Source organism: Elgaria multicarinata, chromosome 9 (genome assembly GCF_023053635.1).
Source record: "Elgaria multicarinata webbii isolate HBS135686 ecotype San Diego chromosome 9, rElgMul1.1.pri, whole genome shotgun sequence".
NCBI lineage: Eukaryota > Metazoa > Chordata > Lepidosauria > Squamata > Anguidae > Elgaria > Elgaria multicarinata.
Window position 1 is genome coordinate 27739126 of NC_086179.1, and position 27458 is coordinate 27766583.

At 39.6% G+C, this 27458-nt stretch overlaps 2 protein-coding genes across 3 annotated transcripts in view; one reads left to right on the forward strand and one right to left on the reverse strand.

Annotated features, from left to right (window-relative positions):
• Window positions 1-739: 739 nt before the first annotated feature.
• NUP37 (nucleoporin 37) lies at window positions 740-24276 on the reverse strand. 2 transcript variants are annotated; one of them, XM_063134553.1, is made up of 10 exons: window positions 24218-24276; window positions 21183-21338; window positions 20244-20368; window positions 18864-18936; window positions 17456-17550; window positions 8438-8528; window positions 5345-5526; window positions 4543-4593; window positions 3625-3718; window positions 740-990 (listed from the first exon to the last, which is right to left on the reverse strand). In XM_063134553.1, exons 2-10 carry the CDS (start codon window positions 21336-21338, stop codon window positions 877-879), a joined length of 981 nt encoding a protein of 326 aa, XP_062990623.1. In that variant the 5' UTR covers window positions 24218-24276; the 3' UTR covers window positions 740-876. The 2 variants fall into 2 exon arrangements, with proteins under 2 accessions (XP_062990623.1, XP_062990622.1); XM_063134552.1 differs by having other exon boundaries at window positions 21183-21393.
• A 210-nt stretch (window positions 24277-24486) lies between these two features.
• PARPBP (PARP1 binding protein) overlaps window positions 24487-27458 on the forward strand; it is a 36435-nt gene continuing 33463 nt past the window's right edge. Inside the window, exon 1 of the mRNA XM_063134554.1 lies at window positions 24487-24512. Coding sequence (XP_062990624.1) covers window positions 24499-24512 — 14 coding nt within the window. The 5' untranslated portion in view covers window positions 24487-24498. The remainder of the gene's footprint in view (window positions 24513-27458) is intronic.

Genomic DNA, 27458 nt, shown 5'->3' on the forward strand with positions numbered 1-27458 from the left:
GATGGGTGTGATTCAGTATTTTGGTGACTAGATGGAGTTGGCCAAAAGTTAAAGCAATTTGATTTGTATCTTATCTCACCCCAGTAACCAGAATTCTTAAGGCAGCTTGAAACAGATTAGCATGAACTTTCTTAGTAGCACAAGCATACATATCTGTATTGAGAAATATGTTCGACCACAAGTTAGTAGTGAATGATTATTTTTAGATAATCACCACATCATTTATTTAATCATCAAATTTGTATCCCATCTCAGGGCTGCACACTTGAAGGTTATTTCATTTTCCCACCTCCTGGCTAGTTAATGAAGTAAGTCAGAGAGCATGGGTGACTTGCGCAAGGTCACCCTATAGCTTCATTGTTGAATAGGGATTTGAAATAGGGCAGTGCAAATCCAAAGCCCTAGTACCCTATTCTGGTTTGCCAGTGATGATATACTATTTGAAAAAGGTGTCAGGTTAACAGCTTCTTATATAGACACAAGGTGAAATCTAGCTTGTGTAATTCTCATGAACAGCCTATTGTAAGAATGAGAATTGTATAAGAAAATGTTCTATGTATTTCATATTTGCATAGAAGGTTCAGGGTATACTTTACCCCACCATGACTAACTACAATTCTATTTTTTTAGCTACTTAGTTTGTCCCAAAGCTGTACATTTTTTTCAGGAGCAACAGTCATGTTTATTGCAAACTTCCCCCCTAGACAAAAAGTGTGCTTTGATGGAATTGATTGAGTAAAAAAAATATACAGCAAAGAGTCTTTATTTCTTGTATACAGTCATTTGGTACCTTATCATCTGGCTACTAAATGGTAATATAAAATATGCAACTCCCCACCCCAATATCCAAGACTTTTAAACACCATGTATAAATGTTTACATTTCTGTCACCCAGAAAAAAAGTTTATGATCTCCTCCCACGACGCATAACGGAAGTGTTCTATGCCAGGTTAAGCCAGATCCTACGGATGCAGAACCGATAAGGATGGGCTGCAGAGAGAGGGGCACAGAGGAGGAAGGTTAGAAAGTCTTGCTATTCAAGGTCTAGAGTGCAACAAGACACCAATAAAATAATTTCGAAGGAATTCTTCAGCTGTTCTGCTATGACCCAGCTATCACCTCCTGTACTGCATTTGCTTTCCAAATTGATTTCATAAATCTCAGGGGAGCTTGATTGTAAACTTGCAATAAGTACCCAGAACAGAACACTTTTGCAAAGAATGGGTTATAAAGGTCAAACTCCAGTGGGAATGTCTCCAGCACAAGCCCTGCTTAAATGGGGAACACCCCCCCCCTCCAGCCCCTTCACAAATTTCTTGCTGCAGATCTGGCACTGCATTTAGAACTTGCCATCTGAAACAACCACCAATTCATGTTCAGTTTGGTCTTGCATCTACTACTTCTATGAAGCTTGCTGTGTGAGTTTCAGGGTAGAAGCGAATTTGTACATTTTCCACTGTTACCTGGATTTTTAATTTTGTTGCCCGATAACTACCAAGACCCTTCCACTCCATGTTCAGGGGCTGTATAGCTTCGATTGTAACATGTTGGGGGACAAACAAATGATGGCCCTCTCCAGCATGCCTTGCTTGCGAACTTCCCAGGCATCTTGGGCTGATATGGCCCAACAACATCATATGTTCATCTCTGGCCAAGTAGAAAATCAGCTATGGCAGTATTTTCTTTAAACAAACTACCAAGATGGATGTTTAAGAGCTGCACTGGTTGCCAGTCCATTTTCAAGCACAATTCAAAATCTTGGTACTTTGTATTTTCGGACCCCAGTGGCTGTAGGAATAATGCCTATTTTCATGTTAACCCACGTGAGTGTTGAGACAGTGACCTGGTTCACATGTCTGCCAGCACCCACCGTAGCTGAAATAAGCTGCAGTGGGTTATGGTGCATGCTGGCCACCATTGTGAATATTCAAGCTGCAGCTTATCGTGACGTGAAAACCTGAGCAGGGTGGCTTGTTGCTGTGATTACCAAGCCACCCAGAACCCATGGGGTGCAGTAGAGTTCTGGAGTGGCTTATTAACCACAGCAACAAGCCATTCTATTCAGGTTCACGCATCATGATAAGCCACATCGACTGCTTGCTGTGGTTTGAATATTCATAATGGTGGCCTGCGTCCCACTATGGCTTATTTAAGTCATGGTGGGTGCCATAGCCCAGTCTGTGGAAGTTCTTCTCCGGATGTTCCCCACCCCCCCAAGTGCAAGGTGAGTGGATGATCAGGGAACCTTTTTAGAGGTGCCACCATGTTTACGAATGTGTATTTTGTTATCTTTTTTATAAGTGTCAGTTTTTTTATTCAGTATCAAATGTTTTATTTTCCTAGACTTTTAATATGAATTAAAATATTAATATGTATTAATATTAAAAGTCTTATAAATCTGACTTATCTTCAAAATCATTCTTATATTGTTAGTCTATTTTTTCTTTTTCTGAGCTCTGCCTTTCATGGGAACACCTGGGAGAGCTCAGAAAAAAAGACTAACAATGTAAAAATGATTTTGAAAAGCATTCTTTCTAGTTGCCAGTAGACGAATACAGGAGACAACCTCTTACTGGAAGAAACCCTGCAGACATTTCTTCCTAGTAAGTAGGAATTTGCTTCTTAAACTTCTGCAATAAGCCAGATTTATAAGACTTTAAATGTTAATACATATGGCACTGTGTCAGAATCACAAGGTTTTTTAAAATGTTAATATAAAGCCACAGGTCCCTGTGACAATGTGTTTGTTTAACCGATTTTGAAAATATGTTTTACCACAGGAGTTGTCTACATCCCCCTAAAGAAGGCCTCAGAATAAGGTACAGGCTGAAATGCGTTGGGCTTCTTGTGAATAAACTTATTTTGCATCCTGAGAATGTGGTTCTCTCCTTTGTGACCTCACCTCACTTATTCTATTAGCTGGCTCACACTATTGTCTGCTGGATATCCTACATGCTCCGTATTGAAACTGCACTCAAGCAATTCCTACATGTATGATAAAACGTATGTTGTGGAGTATAAACTTGTGCCCTTGATTTCTTGCACTCCATTTTGAGGGAGAAAGATTATGGGGGATTGGGTGCACGTACTCAGCCTATTCACAAAGGTCTTTTCCAGTACACAAATGTGTATTTTCCAAACCTCAGTTTTAGAACCAGTTCAACTTGTCCAATGAGCCCCAGATGTGAGAAGTCAGATGAGATCTTAGGAGTGCAGCAGCAAGGATCCATGCCATTTGGCGAACTGTTCTGAAAACTGAGGGAACTTTACAAGGGTTTGCAATATGGCGTGGGAGTCTGCTGTTTAAAAGTAGTAAGGAAAAACCAAAATTCCCCGGGTATGCCTGAACCCTTCAGCAGAACACATCTAAAGTAGCTCTCTGGATTGCAGCCTAGGTGCTTTTCCTTCCCCTTTATTCTGGACACTACAATTGCAGTCAGTGATACTCAAGATGTTCTGATAACGTGGTTTCAAAGTACATCAAGTCCACTTGTATTCATTTTGTGACACACGTTGGACTATGGCAAAACTGGCTTGCAATCAAGTTCTTAGAAAGAGCAATTTATACTTTTGGGGTGGGGAGAAGCAAGACTGAGCCTTACATAGCAGACACACAGACTTTACCTGAGGGTGTCCTAAATGATGAACTAGAAGCTGGCTGGTCATTTTTCCTGGATAGCCGGTAGTACCAAACAAGTTTTCATTGACTCTGGACCACCTATCCACATAAAAGGACAAACAACAAAGACTTTCAAAGAAACATTAAAATAGAATTTACAGGTCATGATCTTGTCAGCGACAAGCACTTTCAAGTTCCAGTGATTTCAATGAGAGAGTTAAGTAAATGCTTAAATCTCTCCTGCTGAAATAACTGGTACTCATAGAAGAGTAGAGTTGGAAGGGGCCTATAAGGCCATCAAGTCCAACCCACCGATCAGTGTAGGAATCTACCCTAAACCATACCTATAGAATCATAGAGTAGTAGAGTTGGAAGGGGCCTATAAGTGCTTGGCTGGGTCATTCTCAGAGTATCTGGATTCAGAAGCAGAAGAAGCCATTTTTTTGGGGGGGGGGATTATAACTATGAACATAACCTTAATGAATTAATCATGAAGCACTGAATGCTTTGTAGGCATTTCTGTCCTTCAAAGGGAAACATACAATAAATCTGTGATACTATCATAGTGCCCCCATTTTTGTTGTAAAAATGATTTTAAGCTATACCATAGTTCTCCCTAATTCCCTATTTCAGACTATTTTCTGAGTAGATTAACATAGAAAAACTTAACGATTAATTCATGGTACAATTTCAAAGGAAAAACTGTATAATATATCTAAAATTTAAACTGAACCAGAACAGATTCATGCTTTTTCTCAGTTTTGAAAGGCTATGATAAGGCCAAAACAACAACAACAAGCAGACAATCCCACAAAACAAACCCTAGAATTTTGTTGCACCTTAAAAGACTAACAAAATTTCATGGCCTAAAACCCACTTCATCCGTTGTAACATCAGGACACAACTGCTAACACACACACAACCTGAATAATCTGGCTCTATCTGCATGGACAGGTCTCTTCTCCAAAGGGTAGCTGTAAAACAAAATAGAGTGGTTTCTAAGTGATGCCCTCAGTTCATAAGACAATCATACCACCCACCCTCCAAAAAATAATTCACAGTTTGAACTGCATTACCTCATTCTAAGAAGACAACCAGAAAAACATGTAAATCTAGTCCTAAATCAAGCATATTTCTTAAAACAGATGTGTAAAAATGCTGTGTTCCAATAAAATTTTACTGCACGTGGACACTAAGTTTGGAAATATATGCACAGGAAAAACTTACAAAATAACTTATACAAGGGTGCAAGAATTTTCTAAATCATTTTATTGTATCCATATAATCTGGAATGTAAAGAGAATGAACAGTTTTCCACAAATGCACAAGATAAAGTGCATATTGCAAATAGTATCCTGGCAGTTAATGTTTTACATTGTGGTTCGTAATTAAGTCTGATAGATGGAAGATGAAGCCACAGATTTCATCTCCTAAACACTTTTCTGTCTCCCCTTCATTTTTCTTGCATTTGGACTCTTTCCTCTGTTTGATTTAGTTAGCACACAGCTTGTATTTTAAGTTAATTTGTTTGAGAATTTTAATTTGTGTGTGTGAGTGGGGAGGGGGAAGGAGCATATAGCCTGCACAATGGGGGAAAGGGTGAGTTGGAGTACATTGTATCCGTTTAAAAATACCCAAACAACCCCTTTTAATAAACAGGTAATTAAACATAGCACCTTAAACTTTCTAAATAGTGAAGGAACAGATTGCTGTCAAAAACTATACCTAGACCGAGTAATGTCCCAGATAAACCAGTCATTTCCAGCAACTGCTCCAACTTTAAAAGTGTTTTTTAAACACCAGTTTGCTGACATCAGTGGTGTTTGATCCGTTGTGAGAGATAGAACTGCCTGATGGGTTACGAGGTCATAGAATCGTATTGTTCCATTCTTCTCTGCAACCATCAGCTAGAACAGAAAAGTAACAGTGGGTTACAATAACCCTTGGGAAATAGCAAACTTTAAATCTTTGCCCCACTCTCTCTAGTAAACGTGATGCCCAGGTATTTATGGCAGAGTACAACTGAAAGTCATTTATGCATAGTGCATTCCAGACCTTTCAGTATAGTGAAAGGTCTGGATTATGCATAGTGCATTCCAGACCTTTCAATATTCATGGGGTGAAATTTTAACTCAAGAAGAAGATAGGACCCCATGAGGCCACCACTATCAATCTATCATAGTACAAATTAGTGCAGTGTGCCACAAGGACAAAACAAGAACTAGAACTATGTGCAGAGGCAACAGCTCAAGCACAGGATCTCATCCACTGACTAAACATCAGATCATAAAACATGCAAATATGTAGCATATTATCAAGGAATTAAGTGTTGTAAAATGGGTATTTTTTTCTGTCTCTAAGATTATTAATTTTTGAGTACACCAGTGAAATGTACTTTTCTAAATATTTCTATTGTTTTCTGTTCACTTAACACAAGTAAAAGCTTAAATACTGATACTCTAAGGAACTGGTAGGCCAAGCATACCCTTTAAAATCAATACCTGATCCTGAATTCTATCCCTGCCAAAATGAATGCTGAATAACAGCAGCTATGGAAAGTATATGTATGCCCCACAGCAGCTATGGAATGTATATGTATGGCCCACTTCTAATTTCATGCTGCAGTTCTGAGGGTAAACCTCCAAAGTGCAAAAAGAACTCAAAAATCAATCCCATCTTCCACCCAAACTTGGACAAGAGATGAGGCTAGTCATGCCTATGACTTTGCTCTGTGCTGGGCTTTGAAGGCATCCAGAGCAGCTCTGAAGCGCAGGATGAAATCAGTCATAAACTCTACTGAAACTTGGAAGAGTGACCAGGTTGATATTTGATTTTGTGCTCTGCTTTACTGACATTTCAACTGCCTCCAAAGTGCAGATCCTGTCTCCCCTCTCCCTTCCCATATTCACTGTGTGCATGCCAGAAGCCTCAGGGGAGGTCAGTGATGACTGCAAATACTGTCTGGATATCAAGAACAGCTAAGTTTGGTGGATGGTGACGTCATGCGCGAAAGCACCTGCGTGATTTAGCGACTAGCTTCAGAGATTACTTCCCTGCACCTAATCCTGAAAACTCATGGAGAAGGAATCATTTTGAATGTGGTGATGTACAACTAACAACTCTGCGGAAAAGCAAGATGAACTTGCTGACGTGACTTGTGATGGTTCATTGAAATCATTTTTCAAAGAATATAGACTGGACCAATTCTGGGTGAAGGTTTTTCCTGATTATAAAAAGTTAGGTGAACAAGCTTTGAAACATCTAGTTCCCTTTTGTTCCACATATCTTTGTGAACAAACATTTTTGACATTTTGTTATATGAAGCACAGAAATCAGCTCGATGTTGATCCAGATTTGAGATTAAAGTAGGAAATATTAAACCGGATGTGGAAGGGATTGTTCAGGACAAAAAGAGGCATGATTTCTCCCATCACATTTAGGTTTAGTAGCTGCTAGACATGTCATAATTTGTTCAATTGTAAACTAGATGTTAGTAAAATTAAATTCATCTTTATATTCCTAACTAAATCATTGTCATTTTTGCGTGGTAATATCACAAATTTTATGGTCTGTTTTTTTAGTATACCTAAAATCCTTTGCTTATTAGGGCCTACCCCTTATTTTCTCCAAAAAAAATTACTTCACACAGGGAACTATTATAGAGATAAACAAAATTTTCAAAAGTAGGGGGTCCATGGCTTGGCATTTGAAAAACAAGGGGTCTGCAGTACTTAGCTAATTGAGAACCACTGGATTAGTGTGATGTCCAAACACAGAACTCTGCCTTGTCTCTCCCTGAATAGGCCAGAGTTGTAGCCTGAAATTATCCTGAGTTCCAATTCTGGCCTGTTGAGTGAGAAACAATTCAGAGGTCTGGTTTGTCATGCTAAACAGTCCAGGGATGAAGTGTCCCTGGGTTGTTTAGCCATTGCTCCTGGCAGTAGGAGCCAAGAGGGAGCAATGGAGCAACGTGAACTAGCATGTTGGTTCATTCATGAGAACCTAGCATTTTCTAAAAACCCTGTGTTGTTTTTGTTATGTGTGAACCAGGCCACTATCTACTATCAGTATTTATAACACTCCTTTCTATAAGATATTCAAAACATTTATTTCATTTTGGAGGGATACTAAACCCTGCACTGAGTATGTCCTAAATTTTAAACCGGTTCATTTTTTTATTGAAGCTTAATTTATATCTAGGCTGTAGAGAATGGGATGAATACATATCAATTCGACAGTATGAACTTACTGGAAGAACTATACTGTATATGCCAGAGGCTCTAGATTCAATTGCTACATCAATTAAGGATCTCAGACAGCAGGTAGAAAACATCTTTGCCTGAAACCAGATACTGGGTTCAAGATCCATTGCTAATGCTGTTCTAGGGTGTTTTACTGATAATCTTTATTCAGGTTTGGATAACATATATTTTTTATCCCCTCCTTCCTTCAAGGAGCTCAAGGGAAGCATGGTTCTCCCCCAATCATTTTATCTTCCCCAAACCACTGTGATGTACGGTTAGGATGAGAGTTAGTGGCTGGTTCAAGGTCACTCAAGTTCAAAGTCACTCAAGGAGCTTCCTTGCCAAGAGGGGATTTGCAAACAGGCCGCCCTGCTCCAAGTCTAATAGTACTAACTACTGTACCTCTCTGGCGGCTATTCCAAAGAGAATATGCTTCAAGCCATATGTTTGCAATATTTCAGTCTGTTTGAGAACTCTCTTAGAATTCAAAGAGGCTTCAAGTTTTGTAACATTTTGCTACACCAGTAAACAGCTTCAAGTTTAGCTAAGGAACAGTAACCTGCAGACTACTAACCTTGAATGCATCTTCAGGATGCCAGCCTACACTCATTCCAGGAGAACGTAGAACAAAATAAGCTCTCAAGTTCCCTTCCAAGTCCCACACCCTAAAACAAAGAACATATATGTCCAATTTAAAGAAAAAGAACTACCTTGAAATTGCTCACCCATAGTTAGCACCTGGACAGCAAAATGAACAGGCACACGTGCCAAAGTCTGCCCCAGTAAGGTGAGATGTACTGTACTTCTATTTAAAGTAACCACAATTTCTAAATGTACACCTATACAAGTAAATCACCTGCTGTCAATTTTATGCAGGTCTGTGCCCTCTTCTGTGGGAATGCAGGCCATTCTACCTCAAACAAAAACAATATGAATATGAAAAATAAAAATGCTATGATAAACCTATAGGCCTTCAATTCAACAGAGAAAACTGATATATGTAATGAACAATACTAAATTAATCATCAGTATATTAAAACACAATCAGTATAATAAAACACAACCAACACTTGAGGGCTTTACGGTGGGGTAGTAGGGGATTACATGCCTTTTCCTCCTTTAAGCATTCCAACCCTTTTTGTTAAAATGTTGTGACATTTCAAGAACACCTTGTAGCATGGACTGGTGTGGGTGGGGGAAGGAGGTGACTGTTCAATTTAACCCTCAGTTAAGTGATATTTAAGTAAGTTTTGCTCAGAGATCCTTTCAGTTCAGCTCTCACCAGGATACTGAAAACTTTTTATTAGAACCAGAATACGCTCTTAAATAAATGATATCACAAGTCTAGACAAAATAGATGTGAAATAAAATAAATAAAATTAATTAACAGTATGAGCCTTTTGGTGCCAAACTTCAACAGATCAAGTATTTATTTTCCCTGCAGAAATACCAGGGCCTCCAAATTTGGAGAGATCAGTATCCTTGTTTTAAAAACGTTATGTGAAAACAAAGAATATCTACTTGATTAGGTAATTTACAGACAAAGCCCTTTCTTCTATTGCCAGAAGTTTTGCCTTGTAGATCTTTCCAAGTCAAATCAACACTTTCTGCATGTATGTTTACTAAGTTGGGAAGAGGAGCGTAGCGCAATTCAAAATGGTGAATCATTTTGGCTAAAGAACATCATGTCCCATTCCCAAAGGCAAAGAAGCTGAGATGCAGGGAGTGACAGAAAATTATATCTATTCATCCTATTTAAGGTCTAGTGCTTTGTGTTCTGTTGAAATATTAAGGTTATGCTCAGTAACAGAATGTCCTTGAGAACAAAACACAGTTCAACATCCTTTAGTACAACGTAGTTCTGCTGGGGCCCCTTCAAAAGTTATGCATTTTGTACAAAGAAAGCATTTCCACAACCAGAAAAATGGGAATGCAAACTCTCTCTTCTATAAGATGCATGCACAATCACCACATGAAAACTGGCGTAAGGAACTGGCTGAACTAAAGAAAAAGGAAGTTTCAGTTTGAAACTTGGCTCTACTTGTGAACTAATAGGTGGCCTTAGGTGGTCGCTTAAACTCAGTCCTCCCATTTGCAACATTGGGATAATGATGGGCTCTCTGACAGGCTAATTCTAAAGATTACCAAGATAATTACCTGGTTCACACATAACGACAATGGTGTAATTCATTATATTTATGGGTTAACTATGGGTGGTTAACCATGAACAACCCACAAAGAGAAACCATAGGAAAAAGAAGTGAGGCAGGTGGCTACCAGGAAGAGGGCCTTCTCTGTTGTGGCACCCTGGCTGTGGAATGAGCTCCCTAGAGAGGTTCACCTGGCGCCTACTTTATACTCTTTTAGACACCAGGTACTTTATTATTTTCTTAGTATTTTAACAGTTTATCAACTTAATTTTAACTTTGGTGTTTTAAATTTGTATTTTAAATCTGTATTAATTTCTGCATTGCTGCTCAGTTTTATCCTGGTTGTGCTTTTATATTGCATTTTATACTATGCTTTCATACTGTTGTTTGTTTTAAATTCTGAATGGTTTTAATTTTGTAAACCTCCCAGATAGCTTCAACTATTGGGCATTATAGAAATTCAATAAATAAATAAATGGTTTGTTATTGGCTTGTGAACTGTGGATTGTTTAAACCATGTGTTGTCATTATGTGTGATCCCAAAATTCTGAGTTTTTCATAGGTTGCGCCAGGCTACAGAGGCGGCAGGCAAGCAAGCGTGATAAAAAAACCCAGCCTAGTTACATGCCAGTACCGCAGTGCTGTTGCAAAGGTTCTGAAGACTATAAAGTGCTATATAAATGCTAAGTAATATTGCCATCATCATTGTGATAACAAGTGGTTTGTATCATCTTTCATATATAGATGGGACTCCCCCCCCTTTTCCTATGAAGGAAATATGTTGTTTTGAAGTAGGGCTTTGTTTGAAAGGAGTTAGGCTCTCCGTTAAGATAATGTATATCTGTTAACAATTAAAGCACTTATTCAGTAATTTTTCTACATTTTAGCTACACAAAAACAGGTAAAGTTCAAATCACTAGGCAAACAGGACTATAATTAGTCAATTGCCACAACAGACTGACTGCAGATGCTAAAAAAGAGCTCCGGCTATTGGGCGGTATAGGAATGTAATAAATAAATAAATAAATAAATAAGAAATATGATCATTTACTTTCCTTAATTTGTTTCCCTCTGCAACCCCTCTGGGATACAAGGAGGGAGGATGTGAAGGAGAAGGGAAACAAACAACCTTGGGACTAAGAAAATAAACCATAGCTTGGTATATCGTCGTCAGACAAACTCTTGGTAGGGCAACAAACCATGGGTTAGCATTATGTACAAATTAGGCCAGAATGTTTTCAGAACAGTACCTGATTCATTTACAGCCAGCCATGGTTTAATTAATCCATGGACTGTTGCCATACTCAGAATTAACCCAAGATTTGGCTGCCAGGCAATGAGCAAACTGTTGGTTTCTGTTCACCACTCTGCTGCTAAGATCATCTTCTTGGCTCGCCGCTCTGACCATGTTACTCCACTTCTGAAATCTCTTCATTGGCTTCCAATTCACTTCAGAATCCAATATAAACTTCTCCTGTTGACCTACAAAGCTTTTCACTGTTTTGCTCCTTCCTATCTTTCCTCTCTCATTTCACACTATTGTCCCGCTCGTGCTCTTCGCTCCTCTGATACCATGTTTCTCACCTGCCCAAGGGTCTCTACTTCCCTTGCTCGGCTTCGTCCATTTTCTTCTGCTGCCCCTTACGCCTGGAACACTCTTCCAGAACATTTGAGAACTACAAGTTCAATCGCAGCTTTTAAAGCTCAGCTAAAAACTTTTTTTTCCTAAAGCTTTTAAAACTTGATTTTGTTATGACTTTTATACTGTTAGTTTTACTCTACCCTGTGCCTGTTTGGTGCATTCTCTTCCCCTCATTGTTTTATTATGATTTTATTAGAATGTAAGCCTATGCGGCAGGGTCTTGCTATTTTATTGTTTTACTCTGTACAGCACCATGTACATTGATGGCGCTATATAAATAAATAATAATAATAAATAATAATGGTTGTTCAGTCAATTTCTGTGTTTGGTTCCTGCTTCTTCCCTGTAATCTGAATGTCTTTGTAGTACTGGCATGCTGAGTGGCTGGGTTTTTTCTTATTACTCTTGCCTGCCACCTCTGTAACCTGGTGAAACAACCCATGAACAACCCTCAGTTTTGGGTTTGCACATAAGGACAACCCATGCTTTAAACAGCTTAGAGCTCACAACTCAAGAACAAATCATGATTCAACAACCCATAATATAGGTTGTCGTTACATGCGAACCATATCCATGCATTGATTATGTTTTGGAATCAAGCCATCTTCCAAATGAAGTGAGAAATATCTTTTAAGGATGGTCCATGTAACATGAATTCTTTTGATTTAACAAGAAAAAAGAAAAGCAATACTGCCGTCATTGTTTATGGTTGCCAAACACCCAAGCTGAACATTAATAGGGAAGTGTCTTCCAGTTTATAAAATTTCTCCCCAAGTTGAACTTGGATGTGCATAAAAATGTTGACTAAATGTCTGGATTTGACCAGTCTGTTAGCATGTTTTTATTCTTCCTTTGGTACAAATATATGCCCAGTGTATTTTTATTGCTTAGATTTTTTTTGGTAATCATTTGGGTTTTCCCCCACCCCCACTTTTCCCTAAGGATTCCACTGCCTCACAATGATTGGATATTTTTTCAGTGCTGCCTATCTAATGTCTACTTCCCTGCCAGCTATGATTTTGTGCTTCAGATGAGTTACAGAGGAAACAAATTAAGGAATTCTGTAGCATTTGCAATCAGTTGGTTGTGGCAATTGAGTAAATGATTACAGTCATGTAATTGTTAATATGAGAAGAAAACTTAGGCACAGACTTAAAAATGGCAAAGTATTCAAATGCTAAAGATGTGTCTGGACATTGTACTGTGGACTTGTAAATTGACAGCTGTCTGTGGCAAGGACTTGCCTCTAGATGATCAGGCAGAGAAGCACGTTAGAAGCTGGAATGTCTTTTCATCTGCCAAGCCACAAATTTAGCTATATAATAAAGTATTTTACAATGCTGACAAGCATCCAAAGCAACCCAGAATAAGAGAAATTCATATACTAAGCATAAGTTTGTTTAAAATGCAGCATTTACTGAGAAATTATGGGATATGGGGAATGTTAAATGTACTCTCCGGTCATTAATGTTACTGCCTACTGTTCTTTAAAGGGTTTAAAGCATCCACAGCAGAAATCTCTCCCACCCTCTTATTTATTTATTATATTTGTATACCACCCCACAGCCGAAGCTCTCTGGGCGGTTCACAAAAGCTAAAAACAGTAAACATTAAAAGTATACAAAATTTAAAAACCATCAGGGACATAAAAACAACAGTATAAAAACAGCAGCAGCCATTTAAAACAACAGTTCTGGGGTCCATTAAAAACAAACTTAGTGTTGTTCAATGCCGTTAAATACCTGGGAGAAAAGTCTTGACCTGGCGCCTGAAAAATAACAATGTTGGTGCCAGGTGAGCCTCTTCGGGGAGATCATTCCACAGTCGGGGGGCCACCACCGAAAAGGCCCTCTCCCTTGTTGCCACCCTCTGAGCTTCCCTCGGAGTAGGCACTCGGAGGAGGACCTTAGATGTTGAGCGCAGTGTATGGGTAGGTTCATGTTGGGAGAGGCGTTCCATCAGGTATTGCGGTCCCAAGCCATGTACTTGAAGTCTGCTATCAAGCAACCAGGAACAAGTAATTGCTGTGAACTGCCTGAGAGCTTCGGCTATTCGGCAGTATAGAAATATAATAAATAAAAGTAGAACCAGATGTTTTCTGTCCTGGAGACAGAAATCCTAATCCAGGCAGCAAGACAGTCTGCAGCTACTCTGCATAGCAGTGGTAATTGAAAATGACATTTGGGCTGTTCATACAACAGCCCACTGTGGGTTATTTAACCCAAGGTGAGGCTGCACTGCAAGTGGGGCACGTGGAATCACCATTTTGAATAGGCAATTCCCACTCCAGGGTTGTCATGTCATGTGAACTTTTGAGCGTGGATTATGTAAGGGTTGCTTTATGGTTATGCGAGTGCTGTTGGCATGGCACTTGCTATGACTTGTCATGGGTTAGATAACCCATGACGAGTTCTAGAGTGTTGTCCAAACCCAGTCATTGGGGAGTTAATGCAAGATGCCCACTCCCCAGTCCTTAGATATTACTGCTCCAGCTACCACTCTAACATAGCTCTTTGTGGACAGGAAGGCTAGTAAAATATTCTGTGGGTTGGTAATTATGTACTTTTATGCAAGGCTGCTACATTGTTTTAACTGAAATACAGAAAGCTTTTTAAAAAATATGAGGAGGAGCCAATATGTGTTCATCTAAATTACAAAAGAAAGAAAAAGGAAAAGAAGAGAAAGAAATACATAATAACCTAAAACATAGCACAGGTGATTTTCTAATATTCCCTTTTATCTTGAGCTAAACTTTAAAATGTATTTCTTAATAGAACATTGTGATTATCCTTGCAAAATGAACTTGATTCTCTATAGTGACCATAACATTTTGATGACCTGTTTAAAAAAAAAATCAAAATCAAATCAAGTGATTTCATTTTAAAAATATTTATAGGCTATAGATAGGCCTTTCTTGGACACATTAAAAATGACAACTAGAAAATACTTGGCATTTGTTGAGAACAGATTCTCAGCAGTACAATTACATATATTATTATTATTATTATTATTATTATTATTATTATTATTATTATTAATTCTAACTTGATTATGCTAAAGGTTCAGGTAATATGTTTGTTCCAGAAAGTTATTGTTTGAGATGCTTAGATACTGTAACAAGCCTCAAACTTGCATCGGCTCTTTGTAATGATGAAGTGCTACAGAGAAAAAAAATCACATCTGTACGACATATTTGAATACAACAAAGTGGGCAGGAACTATGGAATCCAAGGTTCAGCAAATATTCTCCTTATGTCATCATCTTTAATCTTAGTCCAAATCCTCCATAGTAAAGTATTACAGTACATAACAGCTACATTGGTGAGCATCACATTAGTTCAGCTTGAGAGGGAGATTGCTTCAGTTCTATGCACACTTGCCTAGGAATAAGACTATTTCAACAAGGGCTTCCTTCTGAGTAGACATGCACAGGTTTATGTTGTTAGTTACTGTTAGAAAACAAGACATTCATATATTCCAAAAATGGCAGGCAATTAACTATCACAGACAGAAGTAGGTACATTGTTTTGCTACTAAAACACACAACTAAATATACAAAAGCTCTTACAAAAATAGAACATTCCATTACTGAAATTAATATTCCTGTAACATTAGCACAATATCTTGGCCTTTAAGTTTGCACTGCATAGCAGTTGGTACATCCTACTCCACACATTTTCATAGCCTGAGCAAATCTAGGGATAAAGCAATTTCCTTTTCTTAAGGTTTCAAGCTATTTTGAAAATTATTTCAATATAGCTTTGCCTGGTCCCACCATTGAAATAATGTGAAATGAGGGGTAAGGGAGAGGTGAAAGGCTGCTTGAGAGCTGAGATTAAGAGACAGAAACCACTGCATAAACCACTGCCAAAGAGGCCCAGAACAACATGTCTTGGCAGAGACTGCCATGAGAAGAGCAAGGGGAACAGAGGCCTGGAATACTCTGGGGCTTTGCTCTTTTTATTTCTTACAGACTGTATCCATCTTAATTGTCCAAAGAACAAATCAGACAAAGACAAATGGCAAACCATCCTGAACAAAGGCAGTAATCATTCAGCAAAGTGTTAGAACTATAACATATTCCTAGCACATGGAACTTATGAAACAGAGGAAATTGCTACAAAGAGTGAAGGCAAATGTGCTAATGTTTAGCAACTCCTAGGCAGCAATATTAATCAACAAGAGTACTTCTACCTGTGTAAATCAGGCACTATATAGTCATTCTCATTCAAGGAAGTGTTTACAGCCTATGAGTGCTATTGCACTCATGTCCTACTTGTGGGTTTTCCATACCCATCCAACTGGCCATTGTAGGAACAGAACGCTGGACTAGACAGACCTTTGGTCTGATTCAGAGGACAGCCTTACATTACTGGCTTCGCTGTACATCAGGGGTGTATGGCCTCAGGCCTGCAGGCCAAATCTAGCCCTTCTGGGTTTTTCAGATGGCCACACCCCCTTCCTCTGGCTCTGCTCCTTCCCCCCACCGACAACTCATCATTTGTTGATTTCCCATGTTTTGTGCAGTTTGTTTCCCCATCTATATAAGACTTCACCCTCTTTTGCCTTCTATAATCACGCCTGCTATAAATAAAAACTTAGTTCCATCATGCGTTATGAACTGATGCTGAAGGCTTTTATTCTCTGTAGAAATGGTCATAAGAACTAGTGCAGGGGTCCCCAATGTGGCACCCAGGGGGACTTCCAATGGCACCCATGAAGCTCTCCCCACTGAATGCCCCCTTCAAAAATGTATTTTTAATTTAAAAAAACTCTTAAATATTAGGGTGCCACGTTTTCCTTCCTGTTCTTGAAACTGCTGTTGATTAGCTGTTCAGTGGATATTAGTAGAAGGAAAGAGTAGAGTCCTGGCCCCATCCAATCTTCTTCCATCCCCACAGATCTTTCCCATTGTGCTCTCTCTATCTTTCCACTCTCAGCCTATAGCCTTGCTATTTCTCATTCCCCCATCCTTTTTCCTTGCTCTCTTTCTCCCTTCCCAGTCCCTAGCCTTGTCCTTTCTCTCCTACTCATCCTTTATCTTGCTTTTTCTCTCCACCCCCCACCTCTAACATAGCTGATTCTTCCCCACACCTCTTTACATTGCTCTTTCTCCTAGCCTCTAATCTTGCTCTCTCTTTCCCTCCCCTCTTCTCTTCTCTTTTGCCTTGCTATTGCCCCACTTTTTTTACTAGCCAAGCCCCCATGGCAGCCATTATGTGACTACCCAAAACCTCCATGGGAGCTATTTTGTGGTGGCACCCACAGCAGTTTCTCAAATTCCTAAACACGTTTGCACGTCCAAAAAGGTTGGGGAACCCTAAATAATAATAACTTTATTATTTCATTAATAAAGTTATAGAAGCTTCAACTCCCACCCTAACATTTATGTGAACAAGGTGCCTTTATAGAACATCAAGGTAACTCATCCATTAACATACTTAAAATTCTATTTTTTTCTTTCTTTCCAAATTTAGTAGTGACAGCAAGTAATTATGAGGGCTTCTACTTTGAAAGGCGGCCTAGAAACATCTTTAATAAATAATTTTAAAAACAAACAAATGTTTTTCAAAAGTGAGACACAGAGTTAGGTATGGCCAGTAAATTTTAAAGTTTAACATGAGTTTAGCCAGTCTCTACCTGCAATCCTATGAAAGATTGCACTGTGCTATAAAAAATCCCTCTTTTTATAAATTGTATGGGTCATACCTTGAGAACTGATTCAGTGATCCATGCTATATATTTTTCACATTTATGGACATACAAAGTAAAATTCACATTTGGTTAAAAGATTACATACCTGCAAGTGTGGTCATCACTCACACTAGCAATTTCCTGACCATCTTTAGGCGAAAATACCAAATCATTAATGTAATCTGAATGACCTGCCAAGATCTGTTGACAGAAATGAGAAATGTTTTTGTTTTATTTATACAATTAAAAGGTGGTATCTTAAAGCTGGTAAGAGCAAGCAAATCTAAAATGAAGCCATCCATTTGAAGACCCAAGAGGGGAAGATTTAAGAGGTTAGGAATCCAGATAGGATAGAGGGGAAGAGACAGCCTTTTAGATGTGTTGGACCCCAAGCCATTTAGGGTTTTACTTGTTAAAACAACACTACTGAGTTGTCTCCAGAAGACAAAGCCAGTATGGACACTGGACTTAATGGTACTATTCTGCTACCAAAGACTACCCTTGTTAGGATACAGGCTGACATATTATTTTTTCCAAAACCTCTAACCACAATAGGTTAAGTTTAAAACTGTTACGGCTATTATTATGTTTTAAGAATCTCAGCTGTCAGAAGGATATATCTTGATCTAGAAGGTAGTTCTGAAGAGGGATGGATATGTATTCAGTGTTGCAGTAGAGTTGTGTTATAAAATAGTAGCTATTTCAGTAGGGTATTTTATCTGATACAACATTTTAAAATTCTTCTTATAAAACTCAAGTATTTTGAAACGGTTATGATTCTTTAATGCAGAAGTTGGCTGATCTAGTTTGTCTTTTTTACTGCTAACTGGAGCCTGGTGCAAAAGAAATACTAAGAATTCAGAGAGCTCAGGAATTCATTTTGAATGGCAGAACTGAATGGAGCTCAGAGTCCTTCTACACAAAAATCTACTTCAGGTAATCCCAATCTTTCTTCATTTCAGAAATATAATTGGGAGGGGGGCATTTTGTTACTGCTATTGTTGAATAACTTGGACTGAGAAAGCCTTTCAGATATACTTCTGATCACCTAGAGACCAGCCAGTAGATCCAGTTCTACCTTCTGCCCACCCAATTCAATGTAATGTAGAATTTGATTCACTTTAATTTCTCAAATTTGCATCTATTTTAGATGCAACAGTTCCTAGGGAATTAAAAATGAAATGCAGATTTTATTAAAATTCTGCATAAATTTAGTATAAAATGGCTTCATTTTGCAAGAGCACACATTAATATTCTGTGTTTACAAAATGCTTTAAAGGATTCACAACACATACATACTTCCTCAAAAATATAATCCTAACAATATTATCTCTTAAAAAGTTAACAGTGTAATTATATACCTATCTACTCAGAAAGACACTTCATTGATTTCAGTTGGGCTTATACCCAGATAAGTGGGTATAGCATTGCAGTCTTAGTAGATACGTAAAAGAATACAGAAGTAGCTAAAATGGTAAGATACATTTATATTATTATTAGTTTTCCCTTCTCACCTTATATTCATCTTTTTCTTGAAGATCTGATGTGAATAATCTTAACTTTCTATCAGCAGCAGCAGTGCAAAATCTAAGAAAATCAGACAAGTAGTACACAATACATTTAGTAATTTCGTACAACGGAAATATAGCAGATAATATTAAAGATGGATTTATTTCTCAAAGTAAATTCATGGTATTTATTATGAAATGAAAGATAATTTAACAACCACATTTCTCTGAATATATCAAATCAAAGCCAGGCAGAGGTTTCTTTCATTTAAAGAAAATAATAGGGTAGGCAATTACTGCTTAGTTAAACAACCCAGAGTTACTTACATGTCATCGATAAAATCAAGACAAGACAGCCCTGCCCGCAGGCTTACAATCTAAATGACACAAGACAAAAGGAAAAATAATTGTTCAATATATTTGCTTACTGAAGTTCTCATAGATTACTTAGCTTTAACTGCAGGTAGTGAGAAGGCAAAAATTGCTATGACACCTTACCACAGTCTTGCAACTTAGCAGTTGCCTGGGAGGTGTGAAGGAACCAGCGACCAGAACTCTCAGACCTAGCAGCATAATGCAGTGCCATGTGGAATGCATGAACGTTCTCCTCTGCCTGAGATGGCCACAGAAGAAAGTGCCGTTCACATAGCAGATGTGACCTTGCATTTCTGGGTTGGCTGTGCACATAGCATAGAGGGAACAAATGTTTCTGTCCCTCTGTTCTGGCAGCAGTAGCAGTTTATTGCCTGTGATCAATTAGGCAGTTTATAAAATAAAACCAAGTTAACAAAAGTTAGCAGATTTACCCCACCCTCACCCTAAATTGGTGGTCTTGCTGCTACATGTTAATGCAACTACTTTTCTGGACAGGTTTCTCAGACTTTCAAAGAATGGTGAAGTGGAGATGTTCCACATAAGCAATTCCAATACTGCTTAGATGACAGATCACCACACTTTTTCATTCCTTGTTCCTGCAACCATTTCATTATTCTAACACAATTTAATTATTAAAAAATATGGTTATATGTGGGATTCATTTTTATGCCCACAAAGGCTTATCTGTCACAAACTTTTATTTACAATTCACTCTTCACATGAAGAGATTCTGGGGCTCCGAATCTATACACACTTACCTGGGAGTAAGTTCCCTTTAACTCAGTAGGACTTATTTCTAAACAGACATATATAGGGCTGCACTATGAAAACCTAATCCTTAACTTTGCACAATATTATTATTGCAACATATTAGCACAATATTATTATTATTATTATTATTATATTATTATTATTATATTATTATATTATTATTATTATTATAATAATATGCATATTATTGCAACATATTAGCACAATAAAAATTACCCAAAATGTTATGAGTAAAATTACCGTATCTGGGGAGGTAAAGTATCAAGTCTAGTTTCTGGACTCCATGCAATGGCATCAACTCTAATCCCATGATGAAACATCCTTAGCGTTTTATACTGTATTCCTTCCACTTCTGCATCCTCCTCCTATGGGGAAATGCAATGCTTTGATAAGCAAAGTAATAACAAAATACTTTACAACTCAGGGATATTTTGTGATATGACAACCATGATAAACCAAAGACCCTTGAATCATTCTCTTCAAGGCCAACTATACGGTATTGCTGATTCTTTGTGCCCTCCTCTCCCCCCAGGAAAGGTGTATTTCTGTATACAAATTAACTGTTAAATGCATTAAGGCTGCCATCCTATTTACCTAGCAGTAAGTGCTTCTGAAAGGAACATATTTCTAAACAGATATGCATAGAATGTCACTATAGTAATACCTCCACTCTTTCTATAATGTATTTACGTGAGGAATTTTAAGGAACCCATGCTGCCCCTTTCCAAGCGTCCTCAAGTTTTTTCCCATCAGTACTCCAAACTATGCTCATGTCTGGATTCGGAGACTTCCATCAGTATATTGTTATGCTAATGAAGTAATAGTGGAAAGGAAGGTGTATCAGAAAGTCTGGCAGCTCAGTGAGTGCAATTGGAGGGCTTCCCCTTGAAAAATAATTGTTAATCATGAATGAATTTCAGTGCATAATCTATAGTTCTTTATTGTTAGGGGATTTGGATTGTAGATTTTAAACGTGGTAAGTCACTTCAGGTGTCTTTGGACATAGAGGTTATCTTTTTATTATTCTAATCATTGTGAACAGCTATATATAAAATGTATTTTTTCAGAGCATTCTGAACACTTAAGTTCACAATTTCAGGTTCACGAAAGCAATGGCTATCACTGCCTTCAAGCTACTATGCCTCCTTAATAATCTTTGGAGGTATGAACCATACTAACCTGGAACCTGCAGGTCCCGACAACCACATAATTAGTGCCACCATATGCAATGAGCGATTCTACAGTCCCACTCTCAAACGGGTTGAATTCCACCACATGTACGTAATCCTCACATTCCACAGTATAGGCTGCACTTCGGGAAGCCTCCTGCTTCATCTAGAATGGAAAATTCAGCTCAACAGTAAGTCCCTCACTTGGACAAGGAACTAGGCTGTAAATGCACACGTAGTTAGTGAAGTCCCACTTAAGTTCAATAAGACTTCCTTTCAAGTAAGAAACTACAGCTTTAGCAATGTTAGTTAAAAGCTATCATCCTACCATAAGTGCTTGCACATTGTACTGAAATAAGTGAAACTTGGGCCTGGTCTCCACATTATGAGGTGAGAAGGAGGTGGTACAGTACAGAGATAGAATGGATTGTGTTACTTCAGACTGTAGGTGGAGGACCCAAAAATGTCTAGTGCTCCTTTATGGAAAAAAAAGGGAGGAAAAAAAGCGCGGGGGGGGGGGGGAGAGAAAACGCTCCATTCAAAGCCAAAGGTAGAGTTGAAAATTATATCGATGGTGGAATCAGATTCACAGCTAAACATGCACATGCACACGTCACCCCCTTTGCTTCAAAGCCCAATGACACAGTGTTTAGGCCTAGGGTTTCTCTATTTCCATGAAATCGTATTTGAAATAATGTGGTTAAGGTGAAAAATTAGGTCTTCGTTGCTTTCACTATGCCTGAGGAATGTTATTTATACATATATCTTGATTGTACAAAATTCCAATTTGCATAAGTTATTCAAATTTTTTTCCATTGTGGTGCTGTTTTATTTCCTTTGTGGCCCAATACTATATGTCTACCTGTAACTCAAGACAATACTTCAAGAATTTGATGAAGTGAATCGTAATCCACAAAAGCTTATGAAATAATTAATTTTGTCAGTCTTTAAAGTGCTGCAAGACATTTTGTTGTTGGATGTTAACAAAATTGTGGGTTGTGGAAAATGCAGTGGGAGAGAACAGGCGGGGGGTGAAACTCTGGGTTGTTCACCCCCCCCCCAACAACCAGAGTTTTGGGTTTGGACATCACAATAAACAATCCATAGATGGAGCATCTCTGGGTTGCTTATTGCAGCAGAAATCACCAGCTGGTAAACCTATTTAGTTAAGTCAAGATAATTTTATTTATATATTCTATTTCTGTAATTACTTTAAAGTTTACCACTTAGCTGAGCAACCGCTAGTTGCTCCAGGTGAGCACTAAATTGTATGGTTGCCCTAGAAATAAACCCAGGCCAAGTATACATACAACATCAACATTAACCAATTTAAATGCATTTACTAGTGATAGTGTAATCTTCATGGGGGAGGGCATACTACCCTCATATTCACATAGGGTGGAGAACTCTGTGTGAAAGCATCTTTACTTGAGTCACATAATCCAACTGAAAAGCCACATCTAAAAGGATGATAGTGACTTTTTTTAAATTCAGCAAGTTGTTTTTAAAAGGGGTGTGATGTGAATTTTACACAGGGTACTTTCAACCCAGGAATTCCACAGGTGAAATCTGAGTGTTGATACACACAATGCATTGGGATACTGAGGCTACAAAAAAAATATTTCTACATAGGAGTTGCAATGTTTGAAAGCCACTTATCAAGTTGCTTACCCTAATTGTGAACAAGCTAGCCTCTGGGTCTAGGCATAAGGGTGTGGAGAATCCCAGTCTTTGCACAATTAGATCAGATGAGATAATAAATCATTTCTCATGGTTACTACTGCTTCTCCACAGAGTAGTGCAGACTTCCCCAATCTGGTGCCTTCCAGATATGTTGACTACAACTCTCCTAATTCCTAGCCAGCATGGCTATTGCTGGTTTGCAGTTCAACACATCTGGAGGCTACCAGATTGCAAAGGGCTGGAACAGTGCAACAACTGAGCACCTTCTGGGGAATTTTGTAATATACAAAGATCTTAGATGCACCAATTGTGTAAAAGGACTGTGCCAGATTATTTCTTGCATATTTGAATTGGCCCTGAAAACTACACTTCTTGATATGGGTCTTGAATCTCACTTGAGGTACTTAAAGCAGTAACCCACTGTCCCCCAAACCTGAAAAGTGATAGCTTGGTAATTTTAGCTTACGGTATTATGCCTCCCCCCTCTCGTTTAGCTGGTAATGTATATTACTTCACTTCAGAGTGGATACATTGAAACTTCAGGTCACCCAATCAGAGAGGCCACAGCTTATGACCTCAATCACTACAGGATTTATCTGCATTGTAACTAGGTAGCTTTTAGCTGGCTATAAAGGTCTTTAAACCACACAATGTAATTGTGTATGGGAAAAGATGGGTGTTTATTTAAGGACTGGGGTAGGGGCGTAGTGCAAGGAAGTTTTTCTGGAGTTTTTGCCTTGTTGCTCCCAGTCGCGTCACATACACCCCAATACCAGCCTTCGTGTGCTGCATCTCCAAATCTCCCCAAGACCAGATAAAACGCCTTCACCCCTCTTCCCCGGATAACCCAAAAGGAAAGGGTCACCTCCTCCCACCTTCACAAGGCGACGCGTGTTTCTTCTTTTTTAAAAGGCCCGGAGGGAGCAGACAAAGACCTCCCCGGTAAAGGGCTTTTCCCACACCACAGGTGGGCCGCAAAAGAAATGATTTCATTCTATTTGATATTAATCTAACTTAAACTCATTCATTTCAACGGGTCTACTCTAACTAGGACTAACACTGGATACAGCCCTGCGTGGCGGCGGCGGGGCTTCTCCATAAGCCCGGCGCTCCAGCACATACAGGTACCACCCCAATGAGGGGGAAAGGACGGGGTACCCGAAAGCTTCGGCGCAGCTCTCGTCCTACTGTTGTGGTGGGGCAAAAAGGCAGCCGTCTTTCCTGGGCAGGGGGGCAAACGTCCTCCTCACAGACAGAGGCACCACAGAGCAATACAGCCGCCAGCCCTTCTCTCTTCTTCCCCACATCACCCCCGGCTCACCAGATCAACGAGAACCACCCTCCCACGACAAATTCCCACACCTCACGTCTCCTTCAAGCAAGCTCCCGCGAAGAATTTATCAGAACTCAACACGTCCGGGTCGCTGCCTCTAGCCCCGCCCCTGGCCAAGCCACTTCCAGGTCACTGAGCAGGCCGCTTCCCGATTGGCTGATCCGGGAAAGTTTTAAAATTAAACCACCGCGAACGGCTGATGAGACCACACGCTCTGGCTGTTGCTTAGCAACACGCCGGTATTCCCGTCCTGGTCTTTTCCTTTCTCCGTTCGCCTGCCTGGTGGGACTGTCGGTGCTGGTTCCGTCCCATGACCGGAGCGAGGTGAGCGCGGTGGCGGAGGCGCTTCTCCGGGAGTGGGGCGACCAGTGGAGATAGACTAGGTGAGGAGAGCGGATAAAGGGAAAGGTGGGGTGGCTGCTTGTGGAGAAGACATTCGTAAGAGCACAGCTCCAACCAATTCTCCCCCCCCCCCGTGGTGGCATCTCCTGTGATTTTATTTTATACTGATTTATTACTATTTATTTTGCATAGAGTGACCATATGAAAAGGAGGACAGGGCTCCTGTATTTTTAACACTTGTATAGCAAAGGGAATTTCTATATGGCTCAGGTCCAGGTTATTTGAAAGACTGTATTCTCCCTTATGAGCCTGCCGGTGCTTTGAGGTCTTCTGGAGAGGCCCTTCTTTCAGTCCCACCATCTTCACAGCTGCGCTTGGTGGGAACACGGGAGAGGGCCTTCTCGGTGGCTGCTCCAGTGCTCTGGAAATCTCTTCCTGGGGAAGCTAGGCTGGCTCCCTCCTTGATGGGCTTTCGGAAGCAGGCTAAAACTTTTTTGTTCAAGCAGGCCTTTGGAGAATAATCCAGCCCTCCATCTATGTTAATATCTTATAATTTTGTTGTGTATTTTAAACGTTTATGTGTCCCCCCCCCAATGTATGTTTTAAACTTTGTAAGGCCGCCTTGAGGCCCAGCATTGGGCAAAAGGTGGGATACAAATAAATATAATAATAATAATAATAATAATAATAATAATTTCAGCAGGTGTCATTTGTATGCATGCAGCACCTGGTGAAATTGCCTCTTCAACACAGCAGTTAAAGCTGCAGGAGCCCTGCCCTCTTTTGTATCTGGTCACTCTAGTATAGCTCCTGCATCTATTTTAGAACACTTATACACTATTTTCCATTTTAAAAATCCCAAAATGGTTCGCAATATATTACCAAACAATACAAAATTAAAAGTTTAACACCATTTAGTTGAGTTAGGGCACAATGCTATGCATGTTTAGACAGAAATAAATCTTGTGAACTGCCCAGAGAGCTTCGGCTACTGGTGGTGGTGGGGTATAGAAATGTAATAAATTCAACTCCCAGAATTCCCTAGCCAGCCATACTGGGAGTTGTAGGACTTCTTTTTTTAATCTACATGTGTAAGATTGTGTCCTCAACAATTGAGGAAAGATGGGGTAAACAAGTAAGTTTTTAGTAAATGTCAAGTGCCTGTATGGCAGAAGGGTGACTCGTTGCCCTGTTGCTGCCATAAGAGACTCTGCAGGGTGTGTTACGAAGAGCAAGGGGTAGTGGTCTAAGGGTCTATTTAGGGAGATATGATTCTTCAGGTAACCTGGTTGTAAGTTGTTTAGGGCTTTATATGGCCATAACAACAATGATAATATAATAATAAATTTATTTCTTACCCGCCTCCATTCCGATTGAGGCGGGGAACAGCAATAAATGATAAATACATAAAACTGAATTAAAACATAATACGCATTGTTAAAAACATCCTAAAACATTCTAAAAACATCTTAAAATTCCACTGGATAGGCCTGCCAGAAGAGATCAGTCTTTATAGCTTTCTTGAATGCTAGTAGACTGTTAAGTCGATGAGTCTCTTCCGGCAGGCCATTCCACAGTCTGGGAGCAGCAGAAGAGAAGGTCCTCTGGGTAACAGTTGTTAATCTAGTTTTGCTAGCTGAAGTAGATTTTTCTCAGAGGACCTGAGTGTGTGGGGTGGATTGTATGGGAGAAGGTGATCCTGCAGGTAGCCTGGACCCAAACCATGTAGGGCTTTAAAGGTAATAACCAACACTTTAAATGTCGCTTGGAAACTTATTGGCAGTCAGTGAAGAGATTTTAAAACTAGTGTGATATGGTCACACCTAGGCGTACTGGTAACCAGCCCAGCTGCCATATTTTGAACTAGTTGAAGTTTCTGGACTAGGCACAAAGGTAGCCCTATGTAGAGCACATTGCAGAAGTCGAGCTTTGAAGTTACAAGCGTGTGCACTACCGTCTTTAGGTCTTCTAACTCTAAGAAGGGGCGCAGCTGGCGTATCAGCCAAAGCTGATAGCAGGCACTCCTGGCCGTTGCATCTATCTGGGCTGTCATTTGGAGCGACGGATCCAGAAATACCCCCAAGCTGCGAACACAGTCTTTCAGGGGGAGTGTAACCCCATCCAGAACCGGTTGACACACCTCCAAACCCAGGTTGTGGCCTTTGACAGCAAGCAACCTTTGTCTTGTCTGGATTCAGCTTCAGTTTGTTTTTCCTCATCCAGCCCATTACCGACTCTAAGGCAGCTTAGAGGAGACACACTATCCTTAGCTGATGCTGTTGTTGAAGGCATAGAAAAATATATTTGGCTGTCATCGGCATACTGATAGCACCCTGCCCTATGCCTCCGGATGATCTCTCCCAGCGGTTTCATGTAAATATTAAATAGCATTGGGGAAAGAATGGCACTTTGTGGTATACCACACAGCAGCTCCTCCTTTGAGGAGCAGCTATCCCCAAGCATCACCATCTGGAACCTGCCCGAGAGGTAGGACCAGAACCACTGAAGCACAGTGCCCCCGATTCGCAATCCCCTCAGGCGATCCAGAAGGATACCATGGTCATTGGTAATAATATCTTCTGGCTCTTTCAGAACAGGTGGGGATTCAGTAGATGAAGGTTTCACATGGCACAGTGGCAAATTGACAGGGAAAACATTACTGGTTTTAGATAGCCTTGTAAAATAAGGCAACAATAATTATTAGCCTGCTATTTTTTATTTGCTATTCTGCTGGGGCCTGGCAGAGGAAGAGAAATGCAGAGCAGCATTTCTGTGCTGGGTGCAGAGGAGGGGACTTTCCTTCTCCATCAGTATGCTTACTTGCCTTTCTTCCATGAAATTGCATGCAACCACATGCCTGCAGTTCTTGGTTGTCTATGACTTAAATACAAGGCTGGTTCAGATTGGCATTAGTGGGGCTCTTTCATT

Bases quoted from the DNA above. Each gene is read 5' to 3' on its own strand.
- NUP37 (XM_063134553.1), bottom strand. From the start codon at position 21,338: ATGAAGCAGGAGGCTTCCCGAAGTGCAGCCTATACTGTGGAATGTGAG. The intron at 18,937-20,243 runs GTAATTTTACTC...TGATTTTCTTAG, and splicing joins ACTTTACCTCCCCAGATACG to ATTTTGCACTGCTGCTGCTG. The intron at 8,529-17,455 runs GTATGTAATCTT...TCTTTGTTTTAG, and splicing joins AGTGATGACCACACTTGCAG to GGTGTGGGACTTGGAAGGGA.